This window comes from Tamandua tetradactyla, chromosome 6 (genome assembly GCF_023851605.1).
Source record: "Tamandua tetradactyla isolate mTamTet1 chromosome 6, mTamTet1.pri, whole genome shotgun sequence".
Taxonomy (NCBI): Eukaryota; Metazoa; Chordata; class Mammalia; order Pilosa; family Myrmecophagidae; genus Tamandua; species Tamandua tetradactyla.
In genome coordinates, this window is record NC_135332.1 from 15346852 (window position 1) to 15371547 (window position 24696).

A 24696-nucleotide genomic window follows, 5' to 3' on the forward strand; every position below is an offset into this window, starting at 1 on the left:
CTGGGATGCTCCCTGGAGGCAGACAGACTTGAATTAGAGCAGACTTAAACTTAAGAGAGAAGAAAGGGAGCCAGGTATTCTGGGTTCTTTGACGTATGGAGCAGGAGTAGAGCTTGGGAGATTTTTAGGGATGTTGTGGAAAGGGAGGCAGGAGAGAACAGCTGGGACCGGGCCAGGAGTTATGAATGGCAGACTGAAAAGTTGAGACTTGACCTTGCAGGCATGGGGAGCCATAGCAGGCTTTAGAGCAGGGGAGTGACGTGTGTCATGTAATGTTTAGGAAGGTTCATCCAGCACAGTGGAGAAGTCACTGGAGTGAGGAAATCCAGTTTGGAGGCTGTTTTAGAGCCTCCAAGCAAGAGGATTTGAGGGTGTAGATGGCGGGGGGCAGGGCTGTAGAAGAGGAAATGGGGGGTGGGGGGACAAAATAAGGAAGGCACGAATAGTTGACCGCAGAAGATATACAAACGACCGACAAGCACGGGAAAAGGCTCAGCACCATCAGTCTTTAGGAAAATGCAAATAAAAACCCCAAGAAGGGAGCACCTCACAACCCCCAGAAAGGCTCAGCTGAAGCAGCCTGTCTGGCAACAGGAAGCGTTGGTGGTCTGGGGAGCCCCCTCACCCATGAGAGGTTGGTGAGAGGCTAGAATGGCACAATCTCTTTGGAAAACAGTTTGGCAGTTTCATGTAAAGTTAAATAGCCACTTAGTCTATGACCCAGGAATTCACCCTCTTAGGTATTTACCCAAGAGGCAGGAAAACATTTGTTCAGGCAAAACCCTCTACCTGGATGCTTGTCGTTGCCTGGTTCGTAATAACACCACCTAAGTGCCCATCACCTGGAGGAGAGATAAGCAAACTGTGACACGTTCCTACGGTGGAATTCCAACCCGCAGTAAAAAAGATCAGCTGACTGTGATGGCCCTGTTTATGAACTGATGAGACAGTCTGAATGAATACTGAGGGAAAGAAGTGTACAGGACACAACAAGAACTGACTATGTGATTCTATTTCTAGGAAGTTCAGGAACAGGCAAAACTAATGTGTCGTGAGAAAAATCAAATCAATAGTTGCCTTTTGGGAGGTAGGTGGTGACAGTAATTGCAAAGGGCCTGAGAAAACTCTCTGGGGAGTGGAAATTCTCTGAGAGTGATCACATTTGTCAAAGGTTATCAGCCTGCACGCTTAAAATGAGTGCATTTTATTAGATTTAATTATACAGCAATAAAGTTGATTAAAGCAAAACAAAAGGGCAAGGAAGATTTTCTTTTAAATGGAAAAAGCTTTGATCTACCGTATATATCCACCCAACCGAAAGGCAAAGACACACAAACTCGTGCACAGCAGCATTGTCCAAAGTAGGCAAAAAATGGAAACAACCCAGATGTCCACCAACAGTAAAATAGATACATAAAATATGGTATGTGCATGCGTGGAGTACTATACAGCCCAAGCCTAATGGTGAGCGAAATGAGCCAGACCCAAAAGAGCACAGACTGTGTGTTCCATTTATGCAGAGTTCAGAAACAGGCAAGACAAATCTATGGAGTCAGAATTAGGATGATAGTTTCTGATCTGAAAGAGGACCCCGGTGGGCCTCTGGGAGCAGGTAAAATTCCATTTCTTGCCCTGGTACTGGTTTGCCCTTGGATGTGTCAGTTGCTAGAAATTCATCACCTATGATGTGTGCCTTTTTCTATCTGTAAGACATTAGCTTTATCTTCAAAATTGGAATAGGTGTTTGTAGGTATAAATCATCAGGTAAGCATCACCCATAAATTCAGTGAAGTAGGAGGAAGGGGGGATGGCCCCTGAGTGCCCTGCCATGGGTGTTGGCAGCTAAGTGGGTGGGGGTGGCAGAACAGCTGACTTAACTCCTGCCAGGTGCCACCAGAGCTTGGGTGACACTCCCAAACTCTTCCCTGAACCTCTCTAACTTCCCAACCTGGGCCTCTCAGTCCCTGATCCTCTCCCTCCCTGCTCCCAGGACCCTACTCCCAAAGATGAGAATGAATTGTACAAGCCTGAGATGAAAGGCTGGGGGTGGCTGGCTGGCAGGCCGGCGCCCGTCAAGGCTTGGCTTCTCACAGCAGACCCTCCAGTGCAGGAGTGGATGGGCAGGCCTGGGCGGGCTCCCTGACCTCAGCCCACACAAGGGGCCACCAGCCTCTGTTAGAGCCAGCCAGGGCCAAGGTTCTACTCTTCCCAGCCACCCTCCCCTAGACCTGCCTCTGCTCCCACCTAAACCCTCAGCTGTCTGCACAAGACACATTATATGTAAAGAACATTGCTAGGCTTTTGAGTAAGGTAGTCTTGCTAGCTGTGTGACCCTGGGTGAGTTACTCAACCTCTCTGAGCCTCAGTGTATTCCTAAATACTTAAAAAAAAAATTCAAATGGGTGAGACAAATATAAATGGGGGGTTAAGGAAGCGCCATGGTGGCTCAACAGGCAGAGTTTTCATCTGCCATGCCAGAGACCTGGGTTCGATTCCCAGTGCCTGCCCAACGCAAAAAGAAAAAAAAATAGGGCAGTTAATATTTTCCCCCTGTACCCCAGAATTGTTTTGTCACCCCACTTTAGAGACCTCTGGCTACAGTCTAGGGTCTAAGTTGCTCAGCCCTCTCTCCAACTACTCACTTGCTTGGGCCAGAGTGACTACTTACTAACCCCTGATTCCTGGGCAGGAATAAACCCTTACATCTTTATTCCCAGGGTCATTGTCTCCAGCACCCATAACCCCCCAACCAAGGCCCCTCCCCATCTTCCGGGGTGATGGTGACTTAAGCCACCTCTTAAAGTTTTTCTAGTGTTCTTGTGCGGCTCACTCTTGCAACCAATTTTACCAAGCTCGTACCGTATGCCAGACAGTCCAGCTTTCTGAATCTCCCTCTCTTCCGACCGCAAATCACCTACCAGCTGACATCAGACCTCAGTTGTCATTCCCTGCTTAACGATGGCCCCTCTCATATACTATGGTCTAGCCATAATGTTCAACCTGTTCCTTGTGCCTGCGTTGTCTGCCTGTATCAGTCAGGACAAGTGACACTAGCTTTTGTAACAAACAACCCCAACATCTCAGTGTCTAAACACAATGAGGGTTTATTTCTTGCTCACATCACAGTCCGATGTCAGCCCCTCCTCCCAGTGTTGACCTGGGGATTCAGGCTTGTGATGTCTTGTGACGCCTCCATCTCCAGTATGGGGCTGCCATGGTGGCCCTGCTGTGGAAGCAAGAACATGAAAAGGTGGGTTTATCTCACATCTAGAAGTGGCTCCTGTCACTTCCACCTGCATTCCCTTAGGCAGCACCCAGGCACACTGCCCCAGCCTAACAGCAAGTCACGCTTGGAACCGCAGCCTCCCAGTACCCAGGAAGAGGAACTAGCACAGGTGACCGTCTTCCCAGTCTCTGGCCACCGACACTAGGAACTTCCTGAGGACGAGGACTCTGCATGCATCTCTCTCATGTCCTCCAACCTGCCCTTCCCCAGCACACACTCACATTCCCATCTGCCCAGCACAGTGCCTGGTACTCAGGCAATGCTGAATATTCATCAGGGGACTGACAGGCCTGGGCAGGCTCGGCAGAGACAAGTCTTCACTCTTTGATTCCCTGGGGCATCGCGCAGTGCTCACACATAGCAGATGCTCAGAAACCACTTGTGGAATCAGTCGGTAAATGGAGAGATGGATGCACGGAAAGATCAAGAATATGGAAGAAGGAGCTAAAAGGCGTAAAAGAATATTCGATGCTGAAGAAGACATGTGAGCCCCACCAGGCTTCACCTCGTGTGGAGATGCTACCCTCCTCCCGAGTCCCAGTGGCCCGGGTGCCTCTGGACCCACTCGGGCAACAAGGGACTGGGGAGGTCGGGGTCGAGATGACCTTCCAAGTTCCCCACCCTGGGGCAGCGATGAGTCCTCCCTTCCGCAATTCAGGTCTTTATTTGCTGGAGTTCACTGGGGTTAATTATTGTTGTGGTTGGGGTGGGGCAGGAAGGGGCCCCGCCTTGACCCCAGGGCCTGGAGGGGGCTCCCGAGCCAGGGATGGGGCTGCAGGGCTGGAGGGCGGGATCAGGGAGACTGGTGAGGGCCTGGGGCAGCTTGGGAAGGCGCCTCCTGCAGGCAATTTACCCACTTCTACACCTCCAGCCTGGCTGCCTGGGTCTTTACCCCTTCCTGGTCTCCCAGCCATTTGTGCCATCAAATCATCAAAGCCCCAGGGAGGCCCGGCTCAGTGAGGTAACTGGCGTTATTCACAGGGGTGGGGCCGGGGGAGAGGTGACCTGCCCTGCAGCTCAGATCCTGGCCAGCCGAGGGTGGCCATCGACACCCCGAGCTCCCCTGGTCCCAGCAGAGAGTACTTCAGCACCATCCTCACCTCTGAGGACCTGCCCCTCGGCTCACCGCAGCCTCCTTCCTGCCTGCCCAGGGACGAAGCAAGGTTAGTGATGGTCCAAAAGGTAGGCCCGGGGAAGAGGGGCGTGAGGGCAAAGGGGTGAGCCCTGAAGCGTAGGGAGGGGGTGTCTGCTGAGACTCTGAGAACTGTCGGCCTCTTCCCACTTTTCAAGAAAGGAAACTGGGGCCCAGGGTACCTCCCCACATTGAATAGCAAGGTAGGTCCTTGAAAACCCAGACTCCATCCTGATGAGGCTTTGCAGGAGTCACCTTGTCCCTCCCCTATATATGGTCGGCACCCCTGTCCCCCCCCCCATGTCTGGTCAGTACCCCTGTCCCCTGCCAGGGAGTGACACTGCCTAGGGATTGACCTGGGGCGGGGAGGGGGCTGGCAGGGTAGTGCCAGGGCTGGAGGGAGAGCGAGGGCTGCAGTTCTCATGTAGTTGGGGGCAGCCAAGGACAGTGCTTACAGCCAGGGCTCTGGACTCGCACTGTCACATCCTTGCTGTGTGACCTTAGGCAAGTTGCTTAACCTCTCTGAGCCGCTGTTTCTGAGGGGAAATGTGGAAGTAGTTCACTGGGGAGACAATGGAAGGGGATGTGGGGACAGCCGTTGCCCCCTTAGCCCCACCCCTACCCCTGGCTGCTCCTCACCTACTCAGGGTCCAGGCCTGTACCAAGCCCTTTCCACACATCTGCAACAACTGGCCTACCTGGGGTGTATAAGTAACCCCATTTACAGATGGAAACACCAACCCCTAGAAAGACAAATTTTCTTTCCTAGTAAGCAGCAGAGCCATTTGTTCAAACTGGGCACCACAACCAGGGGCCAAGCCACCAGGCTCTCACTGCCCACAGGGGTGCATTGGCCTCAACCTTAGCCCCTGCCTCCGGGGGGAACTGGTCTTCACTTCCCCACGGCCCCACTGCACCCCCAGGGCTCTGGTGCCGCAAGTCACCCAGGGGTTGGAGGGAAGCTCACCGGAGCCGTGGGTCAGGGTGAGGGAGGTGGTGAGGGGCGCTTAGTCACTGCAGTCAGAAGGCGCGTGGGGAAGGCGAAGGCAGGTCAAAAAAAGATCACAGGCAGGAAGGGGGTAAAATCAGACTCCAGATGAGTCACAGAGGCCTTGCCCACACATACTCACACTCATGCACACACACACACACATATATATTCACACACACTTACACATGCCCATACACTCATACACACACTCAATTAGTATATGCACGCACTGACACACACACGTGCACACGACATAGTCATGCTCGCACACACACCCTCTTCTGGGCCCCACCTTGCCCACCCCCACGTTCGCACAGACACTCATCGGTGTGCTCATCCGGGTGCCCTGAGCCCACATCTCACACCTAGAGAAGCATGCGCAGGTGCTCAGGGGCACACCCAAGCACACCCACCCGTGGTAGCTGCGGAGGCTGAGCCCCGGGTGCCCAGGGCTGGAGGAGGAAGCGGCGAGTCCCGCCTGGCCCCTGGCCCACCTCCCCAGGTCCTGTTCTCGGGCTGGGGAGCCCCCCACTCAGGAATGAGACAGAGGGGCCCGTGTCAGGGGAGAGCCTGTGGGGTGACTCGGCAACAGGGTGGAGGCCATGGAAAGAGCCAGAGTTTTGAGACCTGGGTGAGACTCCTCTGTGCTCAGAGGCTCGGAGGAGTTGCTGCAGCCTCTTGAGCCCCAGTTTTCTGATCTGTGGAATGGGGCAGCAATCCCCTTTTCGTGGGTCTGCCAGGCCTGGCGGGGAGAAAATGCTGTGTACCTGTTCCAGAAGGCAGTGTGCAGCAGGGGAAAATGGACAGACCAGGCATCCTGGTATAGCCCCTTCCCAGCAGCCTTGGGCCCCCCGAGCCTCAGCTGCTGCACCTGTAAAATGGGACCAGTAAAGAACGCCTCCCTGCCCCGGCCCAGCTCTGATGACTGCTGTAGCCTCCAAGAGACAACGCTGTGAGGGATGGATGCTGGGGGCCAGGGGCTGACTCGGCCAGCAGTTGCTGCTGCCCCAGCCCCTCCCCACCTCTGAGAGGGGGAGATTAGAGACAGAGAGGGAGGCAGCGGCGAGGCGGACCCTCTGGCTGGGACAAAATACTTCTGCAGGCCTCGGTCCCACCTCAGCAGGCTCGAGGCGCGAAGCTTGTGCCCTTCCAGACCGTACCTCCAGTATCCTGCCCAGAGACCCTATGGCTATCCTGTCCTCTTCCAGCCCAGTGCCCCAGGTTGGGCAGGCACTGCGGGTCATGCTAAGTATGTGTCTGAGCTGCTGAAGCTGCCAGCATGATCCCCTCCCCACCTCAGACTGACCCTAGCACTGCCCAGGACCCAGGCTTTCCCAGGTCAAGGGGACTCAAGGTCAAAGACAACCCCTAGCCAAGGACTCAGGTACTTTGGGGTGGAGAGTCCAGCACCGTGCTTAGGCAGGCAGGGTTCCAGAGCATCAGAATCTGGCGCTGAGGCCTGGCTCATCCATCTGGCAGTTCAGTGACTTTGGACAAGTCATATCATTGCTCAGAGCCTCCATTTTCCCACCTGTAAAATGGGGCTAATGAGGCTCCCTGTAGTACTTGCTTTATAGGGTGGCTTTATTGTGAGGGTGAGGTGTAGATGAAGTGCCTAACATAAATGCCTGACAGCTTGTTAGCTTTCAATAGTTGACAGTAAACACGTGAAGGCTCGGCCTTGGGGAAGGGGTGGCCAAAGGGACCCAGTCTTGGAGGCTGAAAGCCCGGGTCTTCTTTCATCTACGGGTTGTGGAACCTTAGTAATGGCACATCACCTCCCGACACTTAATGGAGGAGGGCGAAAACACCCTCCCAGGAGTAGGGAAAGCCTTCAATAAACTCAAATTTCAGAGAGGGGTGTAAGAAGGTGCAAAGGACAATAAGTCTGTGACTCCCCTCCAGAAAAGATGCCCAGTTCCTTGGGGACCCCAGGAACAGCTCCTCCCATGCCTCCTCTGACTGGACTCTGGCTGGGCCAGCTGACCCATGCTCCGTTCCTTGGCCACTAGCTGTCTTTTCAGCGCCCCCTATTGATCAAATGAGGATGCTGCAAGGGACATGGGGGGAGAGGGGCTCACTCTCATAGAACCGTGATCTTGTGCTAAACACCATGCAGTGTGCTGAGTGTTTTCTGTGCATTATTTTTTCATCCTCCTGAGAACCTATGGGGTTAATACCGTTATTAAAATTCTTATTTAACAGATAAGGAAACAGACTCAGAGAGGCTGGGTAACTTAGTTAAGGCCACACAGCTGAAAAGGGGTGGGACTAGTTTTGCAGGGGCTGTGCCATCTGAGTCTGGCTGTCGTGTGGGGACAGGAGGCAGCAGGGGACACTGGGAGACTTGGCTTCTGGTGCTGCTTTGCCCATTCGCCAGCTCTGTGACCTTGGGCCGTCCCTTCTGCTTTCAGGCCTCAGTTTTCTTGTCTGTAGCACGACAGGGCTGGGCCACGTACCACGGTGGCCCTTCCTGCCTCAGCATGTGCTGGTTTTTCCTGCTGCCCGTATCGCCACCAGTGCAGTGATCCCATTTATGAGGCATTAGCTGCCCAGCTGTCTAGCCAAGGCCTCTTTACCTGGGGTCCCTGGACCCCGTGAGCTGCCTGGAATTACAAGCAAAAGTGTATATGACCATGTGTGCCCTTTGTGCATTTTTCCAGGGAAAGTGTCCATATTATGATCAGATTCTAATCCCCAAAATGTTTAAGAATTATTGATTACTCTCAACTTTTAGAATGTCCCTAACCTCAACCTCAGTCTTTAGGGCACTTGGTCAGTTCTCACTGTGTAAAATTCTTCTTCCTTTTGCTTGGGTTCAGTGTCCCTCAGGCTTCCTCAGTTGCACCGTTGCTCCTGGCGCCCCGGACTTCCCCCTTCCAGCTCCATCGGGGACCCTAACTCCATTGCTCCTGGTTAGTCTCGGCCTCCAGGCTGAAGTTCCTGTCCGCTGTCTACCTTGTCGCTGCGAGTCCTCGTCCCCATGTCCATCCCTGGACCTTCACGGGGACCGGCGGGGCTCTCGTGAGGTGGGTGCAGTGACCAGGGTGGCCAGTAGGGGCCGCAGGGCGGGCGCACCCTGAGGAAACTCTCTGGGCAGAATCACCTAGCTTTTGGGCACCCCTGGGCAGGTTGGTGGTGAGGAAAGTGTGGCCAAAGCAGTGGGGAGGCCTGGGCTCTCGGTGTGGTCCTGCCTGGGCAAGTCCCTTCCCCAGAATGGGGCCAAGAACAACTAGATGATCACTGGGCAACCTTCCTGCACCAACGTCCTCTGAGCCTTTCTGACTGATGCTTTTCAACTCCCCGTGGCAGAAACACTTGGCCCAGCATGCTGAGGGACTGAAGCAAAATGACTCTGGGACCCTTTCCCACATGCGCCTGAGAAAACAGAGCCCATCGTGCATTAGCTTAAGGAGGAGTCTTTCCCCCAGGAGAGAGAGGGGACCTGAGTCAGAGTGCCCCAAGAGTTCCTGGGGATAGGGTACTAGTGAGGGACATGGAGACCCCACTGGAGGCCACTCAGGGTGTGCAGGGACCTTGAGATCAGGGCTCACGAACCCAGGCCCAGGAGGATGGGACCCCATCTTCCGGGGGTACAGTTGCCCGGGCCTTCTTGGGAAGGGAGAGTCATGCTGCTCCCAGCAGCTGCAGGCCCAGAGAACAGGGCTGCAGTCTGGGCTGTTCTCCTTGCTCAGCTGCCAAGGAATCTCCTGTCCCTGTCCCTGTGAATCCTCCCCCTCCATCAAGTCCTAATTCAGGGATGCAGGGAGTCCCTTCAGAGATGCACTTCGGGCGGCGGGTGGCGTTGTGCCCTGGGGAAGGAAGGTCATGTCCAAGAGCCATCTCAGTCTCCAGGACCCCCTTTCCCAGGACCCAGGGCCCCCCTGCAAGGAAGAAGGCCACATACACACATACACAGAGAAGACTCTCTCCCACCCCCACCCCCACCCTCTCACTCATCACCCTGCCCCTTTCACAGCCCCAGTGGAATAAAGCACAAGACACAGGCATGACAACGAGGTAGAACATTCTCTACAAAAGTTATAATGAGCCTGAGGAAGAGGGTCACTGGAGAGGGGTGGGTCCCCCAGAGCCTCCTCACCCAACGCGGGGAGAGCTGAGAGGGGCAGATGTAGCAATGGAATGGGGCGCAGGAGAGAAAGGGCAGCACCTGGGGCTCCGAGGAAGACGAGTCGGCACTTGGGGGTGGCCCCAGGCCCAGAGAACAGGAGAGAGGACTGTGGGGGGGGGAACCTTCACATGTCAGTGACAGGCAGCAAAGCACCCAGGGCCCCACAGTGGGGAGCCGTGACCACCTCCTTCTCCCCTCAGCTCTGGGTGTGTGTGGATGGGAGGGCAAGGCCCCCACCCCTGGGCCCCTCCTAGAGGCCTCCCTCACAGACAGGCCAGGGGGGAAGCCTGTGGTATTCTTTTGGGGTTCTCTCCTCTGTCCCATGGGGCCTAGGAGGAGCTGGGGGCTCCTGTGGGAGCGGCTTCCCAAGTGGATGGACAGGAATAGGGTCACTGCCAGACAGGGGCCGTGACTGCGGAGTCGTGCGTATGTGCACACGCACATGTATGGGTTCCTGAGTGATCCCTACCCAGCAGTGACCTTGGCTTGGTCTGCCTGGGGAGTTCTGGGGAGTTCTGAGGACACACGTCTGTCCCCACCCCCACTCCCCAGGCTCACCACCATCACAGAGCTGGGACCCACGCTGAGCTCTGGCTTACCCACCACCCACAGGGAATCACATAGCTGCGGAGCTCAACCCAAAGGCACACGGACACGGCCCTGGGACCTGCGGACAGCCAGCAGCTTAGATTATCCCCACCCTCAGGCTCCTCTGGTGTCCACATCGCAGGACTTGCCCACATGCGGCTGATACCCAGCGACGCCCAGCTTTGGTGCCTTTCCCAGGCCAGGCAACCCCAAGAGATCTGGCAGGTGCCTTTCTCTAGGCCAGAGCAAGCCTGCCAGGCCTGGGCACCCAAATCCTGCAGCCTGCTGCTCTAGCACCTTACACCTCTAAACTGGTGCTCTAGAGAACCTCCAAGGGGAGGGGCAGCTGCACAGCCCAGGAGGGGGACTGGGATGGGGAGAGCCTGGCATTCCAGCTCCCCAGCTATGGCCAGTGGGTAAAGAAGAAGGGGGCTGGCCAGGCTCGGGGACAGGGCAGGGCAGCAAGTCAGGGCGTTTGGCTGAAGAGGCTGGCCTGGAAAGCTCCCCGCCGGGGTGTATTGGGAGGGAGGGGTACAGGGGGAGCCACCCAAACTGTTCCCTTCACACAAGCACAGGAAGGAAGCAGGTCTCCAGTCTGAACTCAGGAGAGAATGGGGCCCTTGGAGGAGGGGGTGGGGGGACCCTGGGGTCTGAGTGGCCCTGAGGTCTGAGCAGCCCCTGCCCTCCCTCTGGGGCTGGCCTTCCTTAATCCGCTTGACCCTTTGGCCGCTCAGATGGGGGCGGCCCAGGGGCTCTGGGGCCCTCAACTTCTCTAGGCCACGCCCTCTGCTCCAGGGCCCGGGTAGGCTCTGGAGGCAGCTGGGGCACTCAGGGCTTCAAGGCTGCAGGGCTGGCAACTGTGGGGACCTTGCAGCCCCTCCTCAGGTTGTGGCAACTTGCAATTCGTTTTGGTCTGGGGAAAGGTGCTCCTGGTTATCTGTGGAGAAAGAGGCAGACAGAAACAGGCCTGGGTTGAGGGCAGCCCCTTAGACCAGGCCCAGCCACCGTGACAACTAGCCTCAGCCAGTGTACCTCCCCACACCCACCCCTGCTCCAGCACCCAGGGCAGGGCCGTAGATATGTCAAAAAAGGCAGGAGCATCTGTGGGCTTTGTGAGATGCTGCGAGGGAGGGGTCCGGGCAGGGGTGAGCCAACAGCCTCAGGCTCCCCGGACAGCTCTTTCATGTGGGAGCAGTTGTGCGTACATCCCTGGCAGCAGGATTCAGGGACCAGCGGGTAAAACGTCTGCCTTAAGGCCTGAGCTATTGAAGGGCCGGGGTGTGCCTACTGGCTTCCACAGCTCGTGTCCCCAGGGAAGCACCTTTTCCCCAGACCCCACGGCCACCCAGACCAGGGGTCAATCCCAGCTCTGCACTCAGAGGTGGCAAGGCCTCGGGGCGAGTTATCCTCATCCCCTGAGCCTCCACTTTCTCCCCTGTGAAGTAGGGATACATCCACCTCCCACAGGAGTTGAGAGGGCTTAAGTGAGGCGTGCCTGGGCCTAGCCCCTTCCCGGGGAGATGGGCAGACGCAAAGTGCCTTGTGGCTCCTGGACACGATTTTGTCACGTTTCGATAATCTCCAAATTCGAGGTGCATTTTACACTAGCTGTGATAAGGCAGCCTCCTGTCCTAATTCACTTGGCAGGTTCCTTTTCTGACTCGGTGGTAAAGAAAACAGTGGGGTGCCTTGCAACTGAGGGTGACTTAGGTCTTTATGACATATGGTGTCCTGCCCCTTCTCACTCTGAAAAGTCAGATGCTCGGCTCCAGCCCTCCCCAGCCGCCACCGCAGCCCCCCGTCCCGAGGCTCCCGGCACTCACAGCTCTGTGTCCTCCAGGGCTGGCGGGCGCTCCAGCGCCTGCCGCCGCCTGCGCACGGCCCCCAGGATCTTCTTGCGCGGCCCCAGGGGGATGCCGATGCCGCGGAGGTCGGGGTCGGAGCACAGCATCAGCGCTTCCAGGTCGATCTTCTCCTGCCGCAGCAGGACGGCCACCTCCTCCATGTGCAGGGAGGCCAGGAAGGTGTCCAGCGGACTCGTCTCCGGTTCCAGGTCCTCATCCAGACCCAAGTCCAGCTCGTCCCAGGGCAGCTCGTCCCCGCAGCTGCGGTCCTGCAGGCTGTTGGCACTGCCCAGGCTGTCGTCGTCCAGGCTAGGGGAGCTCTGCAGGCGACCCCGCGGCGGGCCTGCTCCGTTGGGTCCCCGGTCCTCGCGGCCCAGTCCGTGCAGCCCGCTGCTCACGTAGTTCCTGCGGAACACCATGGTGCCCAGGCCGGGGCGAGTAAACAGGGAGTCGTGGCCGGAGTCGGTGCTGACCTCAGAGTGGGCTGGCTCGGCCGCCAGCGTGGCACGGGAGAGGCTGTCCTCGTCCGAGAGGAACATGTCCCGGAGCGGGGAGCGGCCCCAGTCCTTGGGGTTGGCGTAGGGGCCCGGGCGCACGAACATCACGTCGCTGCCCAGTTGCAGCCCCGAGAGCGAGCGCACGCTCTTGCGGCCGTCCTCGGAGACCTTGAAGGTGCCCTCGCCGCCCTGCTTGCGCCGCTCCAGCTTCCGCTGGATCTTGGTCTTGCCCCTGGCGGTGCCGTGCAGCGTGGCCTGCGAGTAGGGCAGGTGGCTGCTCAGTGCCAGGTGCTGCAGCCGGCGGCTCAGGGTGCTGGAGGTGAGGCTGGAGAAGCTGAGCGTGTCGGAGCGCTCAGCCAGCTCGCGCCGGTAGCGCCGCTCCATGCGCTCGTGGTGCTTGCGCTGCAGCTTGGCGCACTCGCGCACGCGCCGCTCCGCCTCGCGGAATGCCTTGTCCTTCAGCTTGGCCACCAGCCGGGGGTTGAGGCCGCTCTGCTTGGCCGCCACCGAGTCCAGGCAGCGCACGCACTCCATGTGGCCCTTCCTGGCAGCCATGTCCAACGGCGTGTGGTAGTCGTTGTCCAGGCACCAGATGTTGGCGCCAAAGGACACCAGGAAGGACAGGCAGTGCAGGTGGCCGTTGGAAGCTGCCAGGTGCAGGGGCGTGTTGCCCCAGATGTCGCACTTGTCCGGATCACCCCTGCAAGGGAGGACACGTGGGGCGGCGTGATGTGGGTTGAGGGGAGGGCGCCCGCAGGGGCCTCCAGGCTTGCCGAGCTTCCTTCATCGTCGCCACCCCAGGCCCCAAAGGGGGCTGTGACCCTGAGACCTCTTCCCTCTCGCGGGCACATGCAGGCCACCAGACCCCCACCCGGGCTGGATGTGCGGGAGTAATCCGCCCCCCCCCACCGGCCCCCCTAGGGGCGTGGCTAAGGAGAAGGCGGGGCCAGGGCGGGGCCTTCCCCAAGAGAACTGCGGGCTGGGAATCTCAGGGGATAAATATTTGATGCCCAGAGAGAAAGGAGTGAATTATTCATGGGGCCCGGCGGGGAGCTGCCCTAGAGGTGGTGGGCCAGGGCCACGACTGGGTCCCCAGGCAGGCATGGGGGTGAGTGTGTGACTGTGTGTGCCCGGCGAGGGTGAGGGGCCGAGAGGGTGGGGTGCGCTGGGCCTGCGCTTCGCAGGAGAGCCGGAGGCAGTGTGCGTGCGTGGCGGTGGGCACGGCCATGTCTGCAGGGAGCAGGGCCAGGCCTGGCAAGCCCGCGTGTGAGAGCAGGTGTCGGGTCTTGGCCTGGCCCGGGAGGGGAGTGTGGGGCCAGCCAGGACAGGAGGGAAGGAGGAGGGAAGCGGGCAGCTAGGGCCCAGGCCACCTTCCCCTCCCGGGGCTGCTCTATCAGTGGGAGCGCTGGGAGACTGACTGGCATGGGCTAGTCCTGGGGTTCCCACCCAGTCCCTTCCAACCCTCCCCACACACACATCAGAGGGTACCCCCCTTGGGGCAGGCCCAGCTGGCGGAACCAGGAAGCTGAGTCTCCTGCAGAGCTCTGTCCTCTCTTGGGGACCTAACTCAGCACCCCTACCCCACGCTAATGAGGCCACAGGGCCACCTTCCCCAGGGCCTGAGGAAGAATCACTCCTTTGTTTCAGCAGCTCCCCAACACCCCTCCCCTCTGCTTCCCCCCACCCAGAGCTCCAAGTCCTGCAGGATGATTTGGGGAGGGGCTGTGGCTTTGAGCCCATGCCCCATCAAGCACCAATCCTTGCCCTCTGTGTTAGGGAGCTTGACATACCAAAGAGGGAGCCTTCTTTCTCCCTCCCACGAGTCTCCCTGAGGATGCGGGGGGCAAGGGGTCACTGTGTGCCTTCCTGGGGTGGAGAGGGGCCACCTGGCCTTAGGAGCTGCTCCCACCTGCTGCTGGGCAGAGCCCTTGGAACACCCACAGATGTTTCCCGACTCACCATGTGCCCAGGCCACCAGGGCCAGCCCAGCCCCTGCCCTTCCAGCAAGATTTCCCAGGGTCAGGTGAGGTGAATCCCGTTGGGACACCCCATTTTCCATTTCTAGACTGCCCTTGGTGTAAGCTCCAACTGACTTCTAAAACCACAATGGTGGGGGAGCTGTTCACAGTACAGTTTAGCCCAGGAGACCCCACTTCATCGGCCCTGAACCCCGCATTTCTCAGCTGCTACCTCTTTACCCCTTCCTTGGCCTTCATGCTTGGACTTCACACGCACACATACCCAGAGGGGGGAGGGGAGAGAGGACCCTCCAGGGCAGCTACCTCACTGACTCCCAGTTGCTCATGGGAGAGGGGGCACAGCAAGAGTTAATGGGGTGGCTGAGCCAGTGGCATTTGGAGATGGGGACAGTGCCCATAAATCCCAGGAAGGAGCAGCGTGAGCCAGAGAGCTGTGTGAGGCCCAGTCCAAGGAAGGTGTGGGTGCTGCCTGGAGAGCTTTTTAGATCTGTTCTGGGGACAAGGGGACAGGGAAGACACCGTCCTTTCCTAGCCCCCCTCTGGCCCCCTTGAGGCTTCTCTGCCTTCTCCCAGGTTCTCACCAGGCCCCTCGCTTCCAGGTGGCACCTGCTCAGAGACCTCTCCCACCGTCCCCTGGCTCTGCCGCCTCCCCCACAATCATGGGGCCCCCAGCGCCGGGTCCCTCTCCTCCTGGTTCCCAGCCAGGTCACCAGTGTTCCCAGCCTCAGCTTCTCTCCCCTTCTCTCCCTAGACTGCCAGGCCTCAGGTGCTGCACTGGGTCCTGCCTTGAGGCAGTGGAAAGCGGCTCCCAGGAAGGAGGAGATGCTCTGGGAGGCCCTTCTCTTCCTCCCCGACCCCGCTGGGGGTGGGGGGTGGGGGCGCTCACCCGCGGCTGACGATGAGGCGCAGCGACTCCAAGTGGCCGTGGTAGGCAGCCCAGAGGGTCGGGGTCATGCCATCCTCGTCAGGGGCGTTCAGCTCCTTCCGCGTGGCCTCCTTGAGGAGCTCCAGGTAGCCGTCCCGGGCCGCCCGGTGGTACTGGTCGTTCATGGCGGCCGACTTGGATGGGGCGGGCAGGAGGCACCGGAATGAGCCCCCAGCGGGGTAGGGCGGAGGGGCTAGGGCTGAGGCATGGGGTTGAGGGAGGGGGCCTGGCCCGGGCCGGGGCCGCCAGCCCCCGCTGCCGCAGATGGAGGGTGCAGAGCGCCAGAGCCGCGGCTACCGGGACATCTGAGCCGCGCACCCGGGTTGATGGGGGGGAGGGGGGTGCCGGGGGAGGATCTCCCGCGGCCCAGGGGGATCCGCCCCCCCGGGCTTCCCCTGGGTCCTAAACACCCCGCTTCTGCTGCTCAGGGTTGGCCCGCCCCGAGCCCTGGCCTTTCCCCATAAGTGCCCACCCCATATCCCCCTGGGGACAGTCTGGGAACCGTCTTCACTAGAACCAGGGTGCTGAGGTTCCCGACTTCTGCACCCGTCAAAAGAACGGGTCAAGACCGGGGAGGGATGCCCGCGGGCGGCGTGGAAGGGCAGTCCTGAACACCTGGACCGTGGGCCTAAGAGGACAAGGCCGTCTGCGAGCAGGACACGGCGTCCGCCAGCCACCGCCCAGCAGGCGGCGCTAAAGGCTGGGCGCGGGCGCCGCGAGCCGCGTGGGGAGAGCGCACCGGGCCCCGGACTTCGCAGCTGCGGGCCGGGCAGAGGTAGTGGGAGGCTAGAAGGAGGAACTTCGATCACTGCGAGGGCCGTCGGGGTCCCGATCTCGGGGCAGCAAGGAGAGAAGCACAAAGGTCCAGGGCGCACCGGGGCTGGGAGGGCGCGCGGGTGCCTGCGGGCCCGTGGGGCGTCTTTGGGGCACCAGCTCTAGCGGCCCTGAGCGCCGGGATCGCGGGGCGCCGGGGGCGGGGTGCCCTCCGGGTGCCGCAGTGCGGGGCTGCGCCGGAGCAGGGCCGCGCCGGGGTGACGGGGCGGCGGGGGAGGGGGCACCTCTTCTCGGATAAATATAAATCTCGCCTTATCTGGCTCCGCGCGCTCTTCCCTAAATTCAGCTCTGAGAGAAGATGGATCATGTGAGCGGGACTGAGAGGTTTATGGAGCCGAGCTGCCAGCCCACCCGCGGCTGTAAATCACCCTGCCCTCCCGGGTATAAAGCGCCCGTCCAGCCCCGCGTGGGAGAGAGGAGACTCTCGCCGCCCCCCGGCCCTCTGCTCAGCCCCGGCCCCCGGAGCAGCCAGGTGGGTGCCTGGGACCTGCGGCCGTCGGACTTTGGGGGTGGGGACCTTGGAAAAGACTGGGGATCTCGACGGGGTTCCGAGTGGCGGCTTCCTTTCCTCCCGTCGGGGGCGCAGGCTCCGCTGTTTTCCTTGCGCTTCCCCCGCCCCTCCTCCACGCCCCAGACCCTGAGCCCCCGACCCTCGGGTTAGCGACTCCCCAGATCCTGTATCTGGGGATAGGATGGGAGGAGGAGAGCCCTCGGGGTCGACCTGGGGGCCTGTCTGCTCCTCCCCCACAGTGACCCCTCCAACCTCCTCCGGCGGCCCCGCCATGTCCGAGGAACTGGCCTCGGGCCCCAAGGAGAGCCCTCCGGCGCCGCGGCCCGCCCCCCGCGAGGTGTGGAAGAAGGGCGGCCGCCTGCTGTCCGTGCTGCTGTCCGTCAACGTGCTGCTCCTCGCCTGCACGCTCATCAGCGGCGGCGCCTTCAACAAGGTGGCCGTGTACGACACCGACGTGTTCGCGCTGCTCACCACCATGATGCTGCTGGCCGGGCTCTGGACCCTCTTCTACCTCCTCCGCACCGCGCGCTGCCCCGACGCCATCCCCTACCGGGACGCGCACGCCGGCCCCATCTGGCTCCGAGGTGCCCGCGGAGGTGGGGCGGAGGTGGGTGGGCCAGGCGGGGAGCTGGGGGCTGACGCTCCCGCGCGAATTGCAGAATGCTCGTCGAGGCGGAGCCCTGAGCGGTTCCCCCACAAGTACTGGATGTGGCTGGAGGGGGAGGCGGGCTGCAGCTGGGGGAGAAGAGGAAGGAAAGGGTCCTGGAGGAGGAATGGATGGAGGAATGGAAGGGAAAGCCTTTGTGCAGGCTCAAGATTGGAGAAGGGTGGACCAGGGAAAGCCGTGGCTCAAGAGAAGGCAGAGCAGCTGAAAGAGCCCAAGCAGGACCCTCCATTCCTCCAAGCAGCCCCCAAGCAGAGAGGGGGGCCTCACAGACCTCACACATCACTTCTTCCATCACCCATTCATCCATGGAATCCACCCACCCATTCATCCTACCACTCACCCATCCACCCAGCCATCAGGCCCCCCATCCTCAGAGCCCCCAGGAGGGGCCGGCTGGGTCTCTAAGTCTTCTCTCCCGCCTCCCCGCTGCCCCGGCTACCCCCCAGGTGGGCTGGTGCTGTTTGGCATCTGCACTCTCGTCATGGATGTTTTCAAGACCGGCTACTACTCCAGCTTCTTTGAGTGCCAGTCAGCCATCAAGATCCTGTACCCCCTCATCCAGGCTGTGTTTGTCATCGTCCAGGTGATTGCGGGGAGTGGCCCTGAATGGGGTGGAAAGGAGCCAGCCACTTGGCAAGGGGTCAGGGCGCCTGAGTTCCTCTTCCCCTTCTTCCCTGAGAGACTAGGTGAAGCGAGCCCGGGGCGGCAGCGGGGGTCATAGGAGCCCATAAATCTGGGTCATATGTCAGCTCCTACTTATGGGCCCTGTGATTTCATTTCAACCTCTGCAGCATTAGAGAGCAAACACCTAGCAGGTGTGAGTGTGACAGTGCCTCTGTCTCCTAGAACCTAGACTGCCCACCTTGGGCACCCGTGGAGGGCATTGCTCTCAGCTGGGGGTCCTGCTCCTGCCCTGGGCAGGGCTGGTTTGGCCTCAGCCCTGGTCCCTGAGTTCTATACTCATTCAGGGAGGAGGGTATCCTGGAGCTGGGATTTTTCAAGCAATTCCAAATATATATATTTATAGATAGATGCAGATATAGATCTTTATTTCTGGCAAAAACACCACTTTAGAGGATCTTCAGGTTGAGAAGATAAGACCACAGCTCTGTGCCATGGCCAAATGAACACATGTACGGACCTCCCCGAAACAGCCCCCTGCTGCCCATGTATCCACAATCCAGCACTTGCATGACTTCAGCATTAATCTAGTTTTCATCCTTGACACTTTAGAAGTTTGAAGACCACTTACATAAAATGAAATACAGACACCTCACATCAACCAGCACCATAGCAGGGGTTTGTTGACAGCCAGATGAGAGCAAGAGCTTGCAAGGGGACAAAGGGTGAAGTTGAGGTAGGAAATGTTGTGAAAGGAAGGTGAGAAGTCACCAGAGACACTCTTTCTACATTAGGCAAGACCTAGCCTGAGGCTCTTACCTCTCGGAAAGAGGTTAATTCAGCAGTCAAAACTCTAGTGGATTCTGTGTCCCCCCGAACATACAAACACACGTACACACACACACCTACACACACAGTCCACCAAGACCAGAGAGTTTTACACGTAACACTTTGCAACTGTTTCTATAACAGAGAACCACTATTTTATACAAACTGTTTCATAGACTAGAGAGAATGCTCTAATGCTGGAGTAACCCTGATAACGTAGTCTCCGGCCTCTTGGGATGGAGAGAACCCAACGTTGAACTTGCATGGAGCTGGGTCCATCTGCAGTCCAATTGGCCCTCACTGCTCTCTCTCGACACAGACTTACTTTCTCTGGGTCTCGGCCAAAGACTGTACTCACGTCCACCTCGATCTGACCCGGTGAGTTCCTATTCCAGTGGCCAGAGTGCACACCTGGCAGAAGACAGGAAGACTTTCCAACCTGGGGGCAAAGGCCCCCCTTCTGCCCCCTGGGTCCTGCCCCTGCCATGTGTGTGTGACTATGTGCACACCCACATGTGCCTGGCAGAATGGTGTGGTGGGCTGGGTAGGCCCCCTTGGCCCTCTCCTGCACGGATTCTGGCCAGGCTCCATGTCTCTCCATCCTTCCAAACTCGGCTGCCCTGTTTGCAACAAGGGCCTGGCTGCTTCTGGCTTCTCAATACCGTCTCCCACTATAGACCCTGTCTCCCAGTGTAGCTCCCATCTCCACCTCGCCAGGGACCCAAGGTGAGCCAAAGACTCTCACTGTCCTCTTTGCTCTCCTCCCCCAACAGGTGTGGTCTTATGTTCACACTCACCACCAACCTGGCCATCTGGATGGCAGCCGTGGTGGATGAATCCGTGCACCAGGCCCACTCCTACAGCAGCTCTCATGGCAACACCAGCCACACCCGCCTGGCCCCCGACTGTGAGTTCCCACTGCAGGCACACCCTGCCCTACGGCTGCCAGGCTGCAGGCTGGGGCTCTGTAGGTTTGTAGAGTCGGTCTTCTGTGCCTCACAGGGTTTGGAGGACATCGACACTTCTGAAGAAGTTTTGATGTAGGTCACCCAGGAGACAGGGCATTGGGGATATAGTCTTGGCCCCACTATCTCCATCGCACAGAGAAAAAGGACTCAGTCTACAAGAAGATAGAGCAAGGGTGATTAAGCTAGGGAAAGGAGATGGGAGGCAGGGTGGTTTGCAGGTGGGGAGAATTTGGGAAGAAGTGAGAAATAATAGTAACGACAGCATAGTGACAATGCATGAGCTCGATATCTCAGGCTGAAGGTCTTAAACACACCATCTTAACCCTCACTATCTCCCTAGGAGATGGATACTATTAATGTCCCCATTTTAAGGATGAATAAATGGAGGCTCAGAGAGTTAAGTAACTTGCCCAAGGTCACAGAGCTGGAACTTGGAGAACCAGTGTTCAAATCCATCATTGCCTTAACTGATAAACTATACCAGTAGGACAGAGTGCACAGCCTCTCTGGTCCTGGCTCTCTGGACTTCTTTGAGGGCTCCTCACTCAACCAGGACCAGACTGGATGGCTAAGCTCATCTGGACTTCGCTAAAGACACACACACCCCACTCCCGGCATGGGAAGTTCCAGGAACTGCAAGTATGGGCCCCGCTTCAGGGAGACCCCAGGCCCGCAGAGGAGATAAAGGACCATATGCAGACCGAGAATTTCTAGGATGGGGAAAACCATCCATTAGACATGGTGGGGCCTTGGGGATGGAAAGAGAAATGCTGGGGAGAAACTGCCTGACGGTTGGGGGTCAGGTAATAGCTACAGCTTGGCCATTGCAAGTAGAGCCATGGTATCTTCATCTGCAAAACCAGCTGGGAGAGTTCTGGAGATCAGAAGAGATGTTTGTCACAGCCCAGGTATCCTACAAGGCAGTATCTGGAGACGAGATAAGATTCCTATCAGCAAGGTACAAATTGAAGTGACAAGAGGTCATGGTCCAGACCTGCTCATGGCAGCTCACTTTCTGGGTTGTCAGATCTTGGGGAGAACTGTGAGGAAGCTTGAACTTTATGGGGTTCCCAACAGGGCCACCTTTGAATAGAACCAAAACCTCGTCCATCTCAGGGAGATAGGGATCGTTGCTGGTGGGGAAGAAGTGAGGGTTTATTTTCCCACAGTGTTTCCCACAGTTCTGGCTCATAGTAGGTGCTCAATAAATATTTATAGAGTGAATGAATGCCACAGTGTAGGAGTGCAGCTCTTGAGATGGGGCATCTCCAGGAACAGTTCAGCTCCGTGTCCCTCTCTCCACAGCGGAGCGTGCGGGCAGCCAGGTTGGAGGAGACTCCTGCTCCTGTAACACGGCCCTCTGCCAGATCTTCCAGCAAGGCTACTTCTACCTGTATCCCTTCAACATTGAGTACAGCCTCTTTGCATCCACCATGCTCTACGTCATGTGGAAGAACGTGGGCCGGCTGCTGCCCTCCACCCACGGCCATGGCCATACCCCATCCCGGGTCAACCTCTTCCGGGAGACCTTTTTTGCTGGCCCGGTCCTGGGCCTGGTTCTCTTCGTGGTGGGACTGGTCGTCTTCATCATCTACGAGGTCCAAGTGAGTGGGGAGGGGGGCCACACCCGGCAGGCCCTGGTCATCTACTACAGCTTCAACATCGTCTGTCTGGGGCTTATGACCTTGGTCAGCCTGAGCGGCTCCATCATCTACCGCTTTGACCGCCGGGCCATGGACCACCATAAGAACCCCACACGCACCCTGGACGTGGCCCTGCTGATGGGGGCCGCCCTGGGCCAGTATGCCATCTCCTACTATTCCATCGTGGCCGTGGTGGTGGGCCTGCCCAAGGACTTGCTGGGGGGCCTCAACCTAACCCATGCCCTGCTCATGATCGCCCAGCACACCTTCCAGAATGTCTTCATCATCGAGAGCCTCCACCGGGGACCACCCGGGGCTGAAGCTCATGACACTCCCCCCAAGGAGTCTTGCCACGGCCTTACCTTTGCCAACCTGGATGCCCTCCACACCTTGCCCGCCTGCCCGCCCACCCCCAGGCTGGTTGGCTCCAGCCTTGCAGACCCACAGAACACAGTGGCTGTCATCTCGGCCCCCAGGGGCCACTGGAGACGCCGGTGCCTGAAGGACATTTCTCTGTTCCTCCTTCTCTGCAACATCATCGTGAGTAGGGGTGGGGGGGAAGATGTGGTGGGCTGGCAGCGGGAAGGCCGAGGAAGGACGTTCTTATGGGTTCATTCACTTACCCTTCTGGGTTCACCCCCATCCCACTGGAGAGTCTTACCGCTCTCTAGGAAAGGACCAGGTTCAGAGCGGGCATGGGGCAGCCCTTGGGCAAAAACATGTCAGGGCACACTGAGAGAATGACATCCCAGCGTTCCCGCATCTAGACAGAGGGTGGAAGCAGAGGGGTCCCTGGGAATGCTGTCATGGGGGCTGGGCAGAGGTGACACGGAGCTGGGAGAGCCGGGTGAGCTGGGTGGGAGGTGTGACTGATCTCGGGAACTCGTGACCTGTCTGCTTCTCAGAATAATTGGAGCAGCCTCAGGAAGTAGCAGAGAGGAGCATAAGTGTGAGCAGTCTGTGAGCAGAGGGCAGGGCGGGCTGTGCAGGGAGGGGGTGACACCCCCTCCCCCATGATTCGGCACAGCCTCTCCCCAAGAGAGACCCCACCGTCCAGAACCTGACTTCAGCTGATGCATAGATACACCCTGTATGGAAACACCCCGAGGCAGAAACACCTTAGTGAAGGGACACCCCAATACAGATACACTCCCACTGGAGCTATGGCCTAGTATAGCGATGCCCCAGGGCAGATATAATCTCCAGTTGGGAAATCTCTAATATAGAAACATGTACCAATATGGGTACTTCCCAAATAGAGAAAACACCTCTAATGAAAGCTCAACTCAACATAAACATTGCAACTTTAGCTGTGCCCCCCACCCCATGGAAAAATACCCCTAATATAGAAACGCCCCTAATATCCCCAGGATACATCCGGGTATGGTCCACAGGCAATGCACCAGCAGCCCTAACTGTTCTCAGTGTGTTCTGGTGAAGCCGCCACTGTGCGTGGGGCTCAGCCTTGGCAGTCACTGTCCCAGACATATGGTAGGTCCCATCCTTGCAGCAGCTCCCAGCTAAGAAAGACAAGTGGTCCCCAGTCTCTGCCTATCCCTTGGGTAGAAACAATAAGGCTGGAGGTCTCATGCTCTCTGCTGGCTTTGGTGCCCCGCCCCACCCCAGCCCCACCCCCACCTTCCACCCAGGCCCCGCCCACCAGCCGGAGTCACCTTCTAGGAGGCTGCTTCTGCTCCAGGTGGCCGAGCCTGGATCACCTGGGAGAACATCCATTCCAGTCCCTTCATTGTATAGGACAGAAGCTGAAGCTCAGAAGGGGACAGAGCTGTGGCTAAGGATTGCAGCTGACTGGGAGAGGGGAAGCGCTTGCCTCAAAACCTTTGTTCTTTGCCTCATACTCCAGACCTGAACCAGGGAAGCTCATAGAGATGAAGCAGGAGTCCAGCTTTGTCCTCCTTCTCCCAAGGCTGCAGGGTTGGGGGAGCTCTCGGAGGGCCAGGGCATGGGGGGAGGCAGGTTTAGCCATTTGGCTGGACCCTAAACCAGTTGTGCTGGGCTTACCTGATTCTACCACCTGTGCACACACCTCTCCTGGGGAGCCCCCGATTTAGCCATTTGTACCTAGGTCTTATGTCGTCTCTTGAACCCCTCTTCTCCCCCCCATCTCTCCTCCCGTGAGTGGGTCCTGCTAAGGGTGATGGGAGCTGTGACCACTAGTGAAACTCGAGCTTTGGGATGGGCAAGCTCAGTTGAGCATATTGTCCTGAGCTCCTTAACAAGTGCCAAGCCCTGCCCAAGACCCTGGAGTTCCCCACTCAGTCACCCCTGCCCTCTCTGTTCACCACGCCCGAGGGCCGGGGTCCCTCCTGGGGCAGCGGGGCAGAGCCCGTAGAGCCTGTGGGCTCGGGGCCGGGCTGATGCGCACCTCTCTCTGCCCAGCTGTGGATCATGCCTGCCTTTGGCGCCCGCCCACACTTCAGCAACACCGTGGAGGTGAATTTCTATGGCTACTCCCTCTGGGCCGCCATCGTGAACATCTGCCTGCCCTTCGGCATCTTCTACCGCATGCACGCCGTCTCCAGCCTGCTGGAGGTCTACGTGCTGTCCTGACGCACCGCCAGGGACACGGGGCGCAGCTCAGGGCCCACCCACAGCGCCCCCCGGGGAGGAGCCCCCCGTCTCTGCAGCTGCTGAGCGTGGAATTTTCATAGAAGTTATTTTTCCAGGATGTTTTTAAATCAAGACATGCCCACGTGCTCCAGTACAGCCCTGGGGCATGGGGTGATGGGAGGTGGGGTGGGGCATGGGGCGATGGGGGATCCTAACCCAGGACCTCCCCCGCAGCGCTTCTCAGACCAGCCTCGGTGCCACTGCCATTCCCAGCCCCGTGGCCTGACCAGCACTGCTGCTGGAGCTGGAAACCAATAAACCTGTGATTTGCCCCTGCCCCTACTTCTTGTCTCACCCACCCCATCTGAGATGGTCACAGGAGAGGATCTTGGGGGTCAGAGTGGGAAGGGGGCGGTGGAGAGTCTGAGGTCCCAAGCTTTTCGGTGGGTGAGCCAGGTCCAAATTACAGACCAGCTGAAAAAGTCATTGGGTGGCTGGGAGGAACTGGTGGAGATTCCTGACCCCCCACCTTCCTCTTCCCTTTATCCCTAGGATGGCAGACACATATTATCAGGTATTTTTATGTGCTCCATAATGCAAAAAGTGGGTCAGGAAGCACTCACCTTGTCTAACTGCCATATTTTACAAAGAAGGAAACAGATCTCAAAAGGGGAAGTGG

The 24696-nt window shown here is 58.4% G+C and overlaps 2 protein-coding genes across 2 annotated transcripts; one reads left to right on the plus strand and one right to left on the minus strand.

Annotated features, from left to right (window-relative positions):
• Positions 1-11948: 11948 nt before the first annotated feature.
• Positions 11949-15680, minus strand: USH1G (USH1 protein network component sans). The gene is made up of 2 exons (XM_077162993.1): positions 15336-15680; positions 11949-13170 (listed from the first exon to the last, which is right to left on the minus strand). Exons 1-2 carry the CDS (start codon positions 15497-15499, stop codon positions 11949-11951), a joined length of 1386 nt encoding a protein of 461 aa, XP_077019108.1. The 5' UTR covers positions 15500-15680.
• A 1310-nt stretch (positions 15681-16990) lies between these two features.
• OTOP2 (otopetrin 2) lies at positions 16991-24587 on the plus strand. The gene is made up of 6 exons (XM_077162994.1): positions 16991-17303; positions 17833-17969; positions 19155-19213; positions 19609-19742; positions 21109-21986; positions 23847-24587. Exons 1-6 carry the CDS (start codon positions 16991-16993, stop codon positions 24015-24017), a joined length of 1692 nt encoding a protein of 563 aa, XP_077019109.1. The 3' UTR covers positions 24018-24587.
• Positions 24588-24696: the final 109 nt, after the last annotated feature.